General features: G+C 38.5%; 1 protein-coding gene across 2 annotated transcripts; it reads right to left on the bottom strand.

Moving 5' to 3' along the window:
- Positions 1-565: 565 nt before the first annotated feature.
- On the bottom strand, positions 566-6,092 carry odc1 (ornithine decarboxylase 1). 2 transcript variants are annotated; one of them, XM_061968485.1, is made up of 11 exons: positions 5,945-6,092; positions 4,961-5,111; positions 4,732-4,868; positions 4,484-4,657; positions 4,225-4,397; positions 3,920-4,136; positions 2,135-2,218; positions 1,902-2,067; positions 1,706-1,821; positions 1,428-1,642; positions 566-1,356 (listed from the first exon to the last, which is right to left on the bottom strand). In XM_061968485.1, the coding sequence occupies exons 3-11, from the start codon at positions 4,831-4,833 to the stop codon at positions 1,221-1,223; spliced, it is 1,383 nt and encodes a 460-aa protein (XP_061824469.1). In that variant the 5' UTR covers positions 4,834-4,868; positions 4,961-5,111; positions 5,945-6,092; the 3' UTR covers positions 566-1,220. The 2 variants fall into 2 exon arrangements, with proteins under 2 accessions (XP_061824469.1, XP_061824470.1); XM_061968486.1 differs by having other exon boundaries at positions 1,706-1,818.
- Between the last annotated feature and the right edge of the window lie 5,109 nt (positions 6,093-11,201).

The raw sequence follows: 11,201 nt of genomic DNA, 5'->3' as shown, positions 1-11,201 counted from the left end.
CCTTTATTATAGAGCACTTATGTTCCAGTTTTGCACACATTTCCATGAATTTAAAAATATTGGTGGGAATTCCTTATGAAAATGCTGTTTTTAAAAGTTGCAAGTGATTAACGATTATGTAGTGAAACAAAAAGAAATGTAAAACTACATCAATATACATATAATAAAGATGCATCGATAATTGATTTTTAATCGAATCGTGAGGTGGCCAAAGATTCCCACCTCTATTGTAAACTGTGTTTTTAAGCTTTATTAAAATATTTGATTCATAATCAATAATTCCTTCTTTGCAGACATTCAATTATCGCAGTCGGTCTGGAATCAGTGATAAACGAGGGACTACTACTCTGTACATTGTAAAAACTGTCAAAAATATTATGTTGCAATTACTTTCCTGTGTAAATGCAAGCACTTACAATGTTTAATTGTAAAGGACAGGCAGCCCATTTGGCACAGTAGAATTAATACAGTACTTTCTACACACACACTAGATGAAGCTACTATAAGTGTATGTACTCAGCCCTTAACACCACATAGTAGTCAAAAAATCTCACAAAAAAAGAAATCAGCTCTGCACCACTTTATTAAAAAAATACAAAACTTCAGAAAGTTTCCATAGGAAAACTCATGATATTGCAATCCCATCTTTTTCAATGTAGTTTAAACACAGCTTTCTGCAAATAAACCTCTTGCCTTCTGTAGGCTACGATGACGGGGAAAGGGGGAGGAGCAGTGTTTTGAGTCCCAGTGGATTAGTGGTAACCTTAAAGATTTGTTTTAAACAGGGTGCCGTACTTCTCGAGTACCGGTACACAAAGTGAAGTCACATGAATTGCATGGGAAACATGGAGAAGGAGTTTAACACTAAGAAACATTAGTATTATATTTGTAATGTTGAATGAATTGAAGTGTCTATTACTCCATTTACAAATTAGAAAAATAGTACTTCATGAACAGTCAGAATACAGGGTTAAATACTTATGGTTCAGTCAGAATACAGGGTTAAATACTTATGGTTCTGTTGCCAAGTGAAGATGATGAAACATTAAAAAAAAACAAAAAAAACTGTAGCAGCCATTCTTCTATGATATCATACCTAAACACCAGATTATGTGTGCAACAATACACCCCTCTCTTTCTCCAGGTTACTGGCCAAGATGTGTCACAAAACAAACAAGCTCTTGCCACTGACAAAGAATGCTTGATCAGTTGTGATATTTTTAAATAACAGGGGTCTGAGGGGGCTTAGCTGGCATCTCAAGGTTGCTCGCTCTTCCACAGCAAGCTGGAACGTCAAGCAAGCAGGGCTCCGTAGAGGCCGGTAGGCCCAGGGAGCAGATCTGCTGCACATGTTGCCTAGAAACAGACCACACAAAGTTAGCACCTCCAGGTGGAATCAAGCCGTGCTTAAACACTCAGCTACTCACCAGGCCGAGCGTGAAATGACGTAATAAATGTCAGGCTTTTCGAAACCATTGAAGGTGGAGGAGGCAGCCACAGTGTAGGCGCCCATGTTTTCAAAGACTAGCCAATCGCCCACATGCATGTCTGGCAGGTTGCACTGCTCAACAATGCGATCGAGACCATCACATGTTGGGCCCCATATACTGCAAGGATACATGGCTTCGTCCGGTTTGGGTTTCTATTGGAAGATGACACGAGGTTAGACTTTTCCTCGTCAACAAGGTAAGATATTTTTGCTTACTTTGTGCAGTGTTGGCAGACAATGCGCATGGTCGTAGAGAATACAGTTGAAGGATCCATACACTCCATCGTTGACATAGTACATGAGGCTCCTGTCACAGATCCCGTCATCTTCTTCTGTTTTGAAAGCATTAAAATACTGTGGAATCACAACTACAGTATTTTCTTTTCTAAAATGTGAACAAACTGGTTCTGACCATCAGAGGCTGTGTCATCATCATCCATGAGCACCTTCTTGGCAATTATGTTGACAACCAAGGTGTACGCAGAGGCCACATAAAAGCGACCTGGCTCAGCAATGATCCTCACACCGCTGTCAGCAGGAAAATATTTTTCCAGTGCTAAGTTGATTACCGCTGTAATCTATATAAAAAGGCAGAGTGATCAGTAAACAAACATTCCCAAACCAGCAGATAAAAGAAAAAGCTACCTCTTCAAATTTGAGTTCAGTGTCTTCTGAACCAGGGAAACCTCCTCCAATGTCTAAAAGTTTCATGTCGAAGCCCAGATCCACCTAATGAGAGGTAATTTGTTTTAACTACAACAAATCAAGATACATTAACATACAGTATATTAAATCAGACAACCTAACGCGTATGATACAGATATTGGAGCTTTGAGTGTTGACCGATACTGCAATAAATCCAATATGATACCAGTAGAAATCATAGTACATACTTTTAATATTTTGTAGTGTGTAGAATGTTAGAACATGTTTGATCAAGTGAAATTAATCAAAAAGAACAATGGAAAGTATGAAAAACACTAACCTTAAGGCATGAAAGCATTTATTTTGTATTATTTTTCAGTGTGCAATGTTAGAAAAGGTTTGATCAAGTGACATTTCTGAAAATAAAAATGTTAAGTATGAAAACACAACCCTTATGACTAGGGATGTCAGATAATGGCTTTTTGCCGATATCCGATATTGTCCAACTCTTTAATTACCGATACCGATATCAACCGATATATACAGTCGTGGAATTAACACATTATTATGCCTAATTTGGACAACCACGTATGGTGAAGATAAGGTACTTAAAAAAAAAAATTAATAAAATAAAAGATAAATTTAAAACATTTTCTTGAATAAAAAAGAAAGTAAAACAATATAAAAACAGTTACATTGAAACTAGTAATTAATGAAAATTAATAAAATTAACTGTTAAAGGTTAGTACTATTAGTGGACCAGCAGCACGCACAATAATGTGTGCTTACGGACTGTATCCCTTGCAGACTGTATTGATATATATTGATATATAATGTAGGAACCACAATATTAATAACAGAAAGAAACAACCCTTTTGTGTGAATGAGTGTAAATTGGGGGAAAGGTTTTTTGGGTCGGTGCACTAATTGTTAGTGTATCTTGTGTTTTTTATGTTGATTTAATTAAAAAAACGATACCGAAAATAAAAAAACGATAGATATTTTCCGATATTACATTTTAACGCATTTATCGGCCGATAATATCGGCAGGCCGATATTATCGGACATCTCTACTTATGACAGATGAACGCTTTCAAAGTATTGGTGATGTGTTTTGGCGACAGCATTCATTCATTAATTCCTAAAATTACGGGCATGACAGTAAATCGGATGATCCAGAGGACTTTGTTACTTGATACTTTCTAATAAAATATCAATAAATAAAAATTTCGCTTTTACAAAAGATTATGCTTGAGACTGGCAATTTACATGGGAGTAAAATATGATATTTGACATCCCTCACTATAGTTTACAACACTCAGATTAGATTGCAGACCTATACCATCCATCCATCCATCCATTTTCTACCGCTTATTCTCTTTTGGGGTCGCGGGGGGTGCTGGAGCCTATCTCAGCTACAATCGGGCGGAAGGCGGGGTACACCCTGGACAAGTCGCCAACTCATCGCAGGGCCAACACAGATAGACAGACAACATTCACACTCACATCCACACACTAGGGCCAATTTAGTGTTGCCAATCAACTTATCCCCAGGTGCATGTCTTTGGAGGTGGGAGGAAGCCGGAGTACCCGGAGGGAACCCACGCTGTCACGGGGAGAACATGCAAACTCCACACAGAAAGATCCCGAGCCCGGGATTGAACCCAAGACTACTCAGGACCTTCGTATTGTGAGGCAGATGCACTAACCCCTCTGCCACCGTGAAGCCCCCTGCGGACCTATACCAAATGTGGTAAATGTCTTTATTCCTTATAGTTTACTTACCCCCATATCAAAGACACAGTGGGCATCTGCAATGGCCTGCGTGAAGGCCGCAGAGTCCGTGCATCCGCTGCCAACATGGAAGCTAACACCAATCACTTCAAGCCCCAGTTCCTTGGCCCGCTCCAGTAGGCCACGACAAGATTTAAGTTGGGCCCCAAACTTAATACTCAGCCGACACACTGCCTTCGAGTCATCTGTAGCTATACGCAGCACCAGTCTGGACAAAAAGAAAAGCATTTAGCCTTAAGAGGACAATACAAATGAAGCACAAACTGCTATAATGTGACTGTTAGGAGACACCGTACTTGGCGTTGTCGTGACAGCGAGCCACTTTCATCAGCTCCACCTCACTGTCAAAGGTCATCATCTGAACTCCGTGGGCGGACGCATACTTGATCTGAGAAAGCTGCTTGCATGGGTTGGCATAGATGATTCTGCTGGGATCCACTCCGAGGGACTGAACAAGCTGAATCTCAGTCTAGAGGGGACCAATACAAGTGTGTTTCAGATGCTGCTATTCTCAGAGCAAACAGTCCATTGGGATTTCTCCCGCCCAACAATTACCTTGCTTGCACAGTCAAAACCAGTTCCCAGAGAAGCCAGTGTCATCAAAACAGCCCTGCTGTCATTGCATTTCACAGCGTAGAAAGGAGACACTCGAGGAAGCGCCCGTGCCCAGCGCAGGTGCTTCTTTAAGACGTCTCCCAGGTCACACACATAGAAAGCATCCCGGTCATCCTTCAAGAGGGAGCACCAGTTTAACACAAACAATCATAAAAAAATTAATAAACAAAGGCAGCCCTAAAGCTTACCGTCATTGATGACTCATTGATCTTCTGCTCTACAATATCCCTTGCAGAAAATCCTTCCTCCAAGAAAGATACATCACACTCGACAGAAGTTGGTGTATTCATGGTCACAAGAAGTCCTTTTATTGGTCACTTCAAAACTGAAAAAGTGTTGCACCCGAGACATGTTCAGCATCGTGTATGTGATTGAAGTTAGATTATAGTCGAAGGAAAGACGCAAAGTGCCACTTACTAGGATACAAAAGAGATGGAATGTTTTATGTCAGAGTTCTTCAGGTGCAGGATATCCAAGGTGGCTCACCAGTGAAGTTAAACCCTTTTAGATAAGCCTCAAGGCCAGGGCCTGTTGAGCAGACAGCGCGTGTTCTCCTGGAGTGTTGATTCTGATAGACAAGTCAAATTATTACAGTGTAGCAGCATTCTATGAACATTGAAAACTGAAAATCCCTTTATTCTTAAAGTAAATATTTGGTCTAAAGACCAAAGTGTTTTTTTTTTTTTGCTTTAAATCATGCTCTGATCAAATGTTGAGTATGGAATATAAACATTTAACCTCCCCCGCGGCCCAAAAAAATGCTACTTTTTACGAGTTAAGTAATTTACGTCACGTTTGCCTTTAAGTTCCTTCATCTATTGGGTAATATAAATAACGTTAGCAAAGTTCACGTGTCAGGAAAACTTCACACCATATGCGCCCATATGCACAAAACCCTTAAAAAGGAGTGCCCGCCCACGACGCATTTCCTCCAATCACTGGGTAGATACGCCTTCCTTTCAGAGAGTGGCGTCAAAATGAACCAATCAAATTACGCAAACGTCATTTTGCCGGTTCCGTTTTCGCATTTCTTCTGCCATGAGGTGACCTAACGGTAGCGACGATTCACACATTTACACAGCCTGCTCAAGAAAAACTTAGAACATTAACAAAAAAAAAATCAATATCGACACGTTATTTTCAGCTTAAAGCGAAGAGGCTAATTTAGCCATGTTTGTTCGTACACAATGAGACTATCTAGCAACTAACCGCCTGCTACTAGAAACGCCTTCACTTCAATTTGAACCATTAATAAAACTTTAAAATGTAAACTAACTATCAAAAACATACACAAACATCTTGACCGCACCGACGTGTTTCTGGCAATCCATTCCCTCGGGTTATGGCTCGCTAATACCGTGTGTCTACAGCACACAACCCGGTAAAAAGTCAAAATCTTACCTTAAAAAGCATTTACAAAGTGTGTGTCCATTAGACTCAAACGCTGGGGTGAAAAAAAATGCAATTTATTGAGAAAAAAGGAGCCAAAGTTAGCTATGCTACAACTCTGCTGGGTTGACGGACTGAAGTGGAGGCGGCGAGCGTCCCGAGCTCCATTTATAGAGAGCGAGTTGCCATGGCAACGTAGCCAGCTGAAACCGCCTTGCATCCACGTAAGAACCGGTTTGGGCTTGTCCCCCATCCTGCATTAACAAGAAGTTTCAAATTTAACGCTATGATTATTATTATTATTATTATGTTTCTCTTAATTTGCGCTTTGCGTGAAAAACTACAACATAAATTGGAGGACATTTTACGTCACACAGCCTTTTAATTTCATATAATTAATGTACGAAAGAAGTAGTTCTTTAAGAAATTGCACTGGTCTACCCCTTAAAATTCAAAATTTCCTGTCTCACACTTTTGATGACCACATTAAATGTCAAATAAAACGATTTAAATGTCCTTTCTTTCGTATTATTTTATCCGCAGATGTCTCAGATAATTGTTGAAACATGAGTTCAAGTCAGCATACAGTTTAACATTTTTAGCATTATAGAAGAAAACATGACTGTTTTATTTTTCATATTTCTATAACTTTTTGTTAGTGCTTCAACGTGTGACACAACAGCACAACATCAAACTCAAGGCCCAGGGGTCAGATCTGGCCCGCCACATGGTTTTACGTGGCCTGCAAAAGCCTGGAAATTAATGTGCATCAATCAAGAACTTCATCTTTTTTACCCAACACGTTTATTTGTTAAATTTTGACAGGCAAATTACATGTACTGCAAACAATTGCATGTCTTCTAAACTTGAGAAATATCTGACCATGCAAAAAACATTATATTAACACAGGGGTGTCCAAAGTGCAGCCAGCAGCATATTGTTGGATAAAAACAAAAAAGTAAATTTATTTTAAAAAATAATTTGAAAAATTGTGATGCAATGGGTCACTTTGGTTAGATAGAGATAGATATAAACATATATTATATATCCAGTATTTAAAGACAAAACCTAGAGTCAGCTTTGTGTTAAAAGTGTTATGATAACCCTATATGTACTACATATATGAGTATCAACATTTCAAGTATTTCTCATTACATTCTTATTGTTTTTTTTTTACCCATGTAATAATTAATAATTCTACATTTTGTCACCTATAACACAAATTACACAAACATTTTTCTTTAAATATACATAATGTCTGTTTTAAAAACATTTTTTTTTAAATATAAGAAGATATCAAAATGTGACTTTTTAGTATGTTGTTGAAGAAAGTTGTGACACCCCTGTATCATTATTATATATTTCAAACATGTTTTTGTTAGAATAAAATGCTCGTCCCCCCTGACTATGATTTTAAAAACAAATACGTTATACATCAATTTGCATGTAAACAAATAAAACAATCAAATCCATTGCGGAATTGAGTAATAACATAATGAGGCGATTATGCTTCATGATTCATATACAATCACTGTAACAAGCGGCCCTCTGAGAGCAGCCATATCTGCAAGGTGGCCGTCAATGAAAACGAGTTTGACACTAATTTTCTACAGTAAGCAAAACTTTTTCACAAATTATTATTATAAAAAAACTTTTTTTTTTGTTTAAGTCATAAAGTATTAGCTAGATAAATTGCTGGTGGCTATTCCTGTGAAAAGGGCATAAACATGCATGCACATTTTGCCTTTGATGCCTGAGCTAAACCATTCAAGTTTTGCATTGTTTATAATTACATATTATTGATGAATTTACAACAAAGTTGGGAAAACAAACAGTTACAGTTTCAAAGCAAGTTAATCAGCATCAAACTGAGATGTGTTTTTTTTTAATATTTAGACCAAAATAAAAACTACAAACTAAAACGATGCATATATGTTTATTATTAACTTTTAATAGATCACCTCTTAACAGTTTCAACTAAAATTGAGCAGTATTTACATTTTACACATACTGTACATTGAGTAGTTATACTGCAGGTTGTCAGTCCCATCGAGTTACACATAGTAATTGTTGCTAATATTAGAAAGAAAGGTATGGAAATAAAGAATCCTCACTTATTTAATCACTAAACCGTGACTAATTGCAGAATACGATGTTGTTAACATTCAGGTCAATCTGGTTGATGAAAGCTGGCAGATTACAACCTTCTATTGGCTCCGAGTGACAGCTGTCACTGTCCATGATCTGCTTTGGCTTGCAACACTCCTTCTCACTTAGAGGTTCTTGACCAGCTGATGAGATCACACAATGACTCAGATAGCAAGCTGTCAACACAGGTGCTCATGTCAAACAGGTGATCCTTACCTGTAAGTGCATTTATTATTTGTATTGGACTCTGCAATATTAATAGAAATGCATATTAAACAGGCATTGTACAGTACATCGATGACACTATGTTGACGGAAGTAGCAAAAATAATTGTGACGTGTATGGGAATGTATATCTGCTCACATTCCGCCAAATAAGATAGCGATGGGACGTACTGTGATAAGATAGCGATGGGACGTACTGTGAAAACAACTCAATGCTTTTTGAAGGTAAATAATCTGAAGCTAATAGTGCATGGTTTTCATACACTGAAGACAAAAAATAAGGTAGCAAGACAAGTCAATTATTGGTTTATGAATTACTAGTGCAAATGCTGCTATTTTCTATAATGCAGGAGTAAGCCCCATGAAATTGATTAATGCTTACAAATGGGTACTTTTATATGTCCAGGTCGAAGTCTGTCAGTACTACCAGGTACCAATTTATGTAAAATCAATAAGTGCCATATTTCGATACATTTGTAGCATGTAACATCCTGTCCAGTTACAGCTTCAGTATCTGCTCATGCACTTGGCCGGGAAACAAGCAGTCGAGCACCCAGAGCGGACTCAGCCGGACTGCCTCTCAAAAGCTTACTTGCATGGCTGAATGCAGGACTGTGCCCTAAAGTTTTGTTCTTTTCTTTAACAAGTTCAAAACATTGCACGGATGTGCAAAATTATTAACTGCTACAATTGTTGTCATGATCACTTCAGGAAATACATTTCCAGCGCAGGAGCGAAGCTAATAAAGAGACGATGAATAGCCTGGATAGCAGCCGTGAGACGATCAAACGTTACTTTTAACGCCATCACCTGGTACATGTTGGTGTGTTCACAGCATTTTCACACTGGTAAGTTTGAATCAAAGCATATTTTATTCTGTTTCACACGTAGCATTTCGCAGCATGATAGCATTAGCTAAGCGGAGCTAGCTGCAGGTTATGAACAATGTACAGTATTTGGGGAAAAAATCAAGACCCATATTCATAGATCAATAACTGAGAAGACTTTAAATATTTTCCACATTACTGCACAGTGTATTTCAGAATTTAAATATATTTAGTTTGAATCAACTTTCTCCAGGAGACAACACACGGTGACAAGTCCTGTTGACTTACCTCTGAAAGGACGACAATCTTTTCTTTCTGATGTAAAATTTCAAGGTCTTGCACACGCTCAGAGTTGGTTTACATTCCGAAATGTTTACGTCTGAAAAAAACTGACCCTGTTGACAACCGAGATACAGGACACGTTCGGCAGCTTGCTCAAATGTTGTCTATAGGATGAGCTCATACAGATCAGTTCCAATCATTTTACCTAACTTTTAAAGTGGCGAGCCTTTGGAACAGGGCCCAGTTTGCTTCGGTACAGTTCCAAGATTTTTTTTCTTTCTTACGACCCATTTTAATCTAGGTTGTTGCTCTCTCTCACAATACTGCTGGTTGAGTACAGTTACATAAGCAAAAACTTTGTCCAGCAACAATGGCTACCCAGCCCCCACAAAGCATTGCGAAGTCACGTGACCTTTCGAACCCTATTGGTCATGTTTACAATTCTGTCCTCCCCAGTCATTCAGGCAAATCATATTGTTGATGTAGATGCCCAAATCTGCTGTACATATTTACTTAAAAAGTGTGGGATACTTCTCTTGTTGCCTTTATTAAATGTTTGGGTAGCATTTTAATTACATAAAATCAGTTCTCTTTTAAGTAATATATAAATGTATCATAGCTATTTATGTATTTTATGGAGGAACGTAGTTAATCATAGTACTGGCACACAATGTTTTTGAAAAGTGTTGATTTTGAATGGAAAATCCTTTTGAATCGAGAATCGATTGTGGACCAAATTGTTACCCACAAGAATCAAATCGAATCGCGTGGTGCCCAAAGATTCTCTCCTATATATTACAGTACAGTACATGCAAATGAGACACAGAAGTGTAAGGCAAAGGATAACAACTTAGATAGCCATGCTCAGTGTTTAATGTTGAATACAAAAGTTGAGATTTTTTTTAAAGAATTAACATTTATTAACACATTGGACTGGACTCTCACATCATTAACTGTATCCACTCTGCATCTATTGCACTGATCACCCACATCTGCGGTCCCTTCCAAAGTTTCTCATATTGCCCACTGGGTTGAGTTTTTTCTTGCCATGGTGTGGGATCTGAGCCAAGGATGTCGTTGTGGCTTGTGCAGCCTTTCAGACATTTGTGATTAAGGGATATGTAAGTAAACTTTGATTGATTAATTGATTTGAACACTAACAAAAGTACCAAAAACTGATACCATCCATCCATCCATTTTCTACCGCTTATTCCCTTTGGGGTCGCGGGGGGCGCTGGAGCCTATCACAGCTACAATCGGGCGGAAGGCGGGGTACACCCTGGACAAGTCGTCACCTCATCGCAGGGCCAACACAGATAGACAGACAACATTCACACTCACATTCACACAGTAGGGCCAATTTTTAGTGTTGCCAATCAACCTATCCCCAGGTGCATGTGTTTGGAGGTGGGAGGAAGCCGGAGTACCCGGAGGGAACCCACGCAGTCACAGGGAGAACATGCAAACTCCACACAGAAAGATCCCGAGCCTGGGATTGATACCGTTGAGTATAATCGGTAACGCATCGATTAAAATGTTAAAATGTCATATTTTGTGCAAACTCTTAAAGCTGACAATATACACTTTAATCTGATGCTGATAGTTGAATTATGAATAATTTAATTATTATTGGTACTGTTGAAAAAAGCCACAATTGGTGTGTGTGACTCAACCTATGCACAGGGACATCAACAAAGACATCACATGTGCTTTCTAGCGTCGGCCACCATCAAGATAAATGTCTGTTTTTTGCACTACAATCAATCAATCAATCAATCAATCAAAGTT

Source organism: Nerophis lumbriciformis, linkage group LG08 (assembly GCF_033978685.3).
Source record: "Nerophis lumbriciformis linkage group LG08, RoL_Nlum_v2.1, whole genome shotgun sequence".
NCBI classification, from domain to species: Eukaryota; Metazoa; Chordata; class Actinopteri; order Syngnathiformes; family Syngnathidae; genus Nerophis; species Nerophis lumbriciformis.
This window is presented reverse-complemented; position numbering and strand designations above follow the sequence as displayed.

Coding starts and splice junctions, on each gene's coding strand:
- odc1 (XM_061968485.1), bottom strand. CDS start 4,833: ATGAATACACCAACTTCTGTCGAGTGTGATGTATCTTTCTTGGAGGAA. Junction 1,822..1,901: donor TGATGACACAGCCTCTGATG/GTCAGAACCAGT, acceptor CTTTCAAAACAG/AAGAAGATGACGGGATCTGT. Junction 1,357..1,427: donor GTCATTTCACGCTCGGCCTG/GTGAGTAGCTGA, acceptor GTCTGTTTCTAG/GCAACATGTGCAGCAGATCT.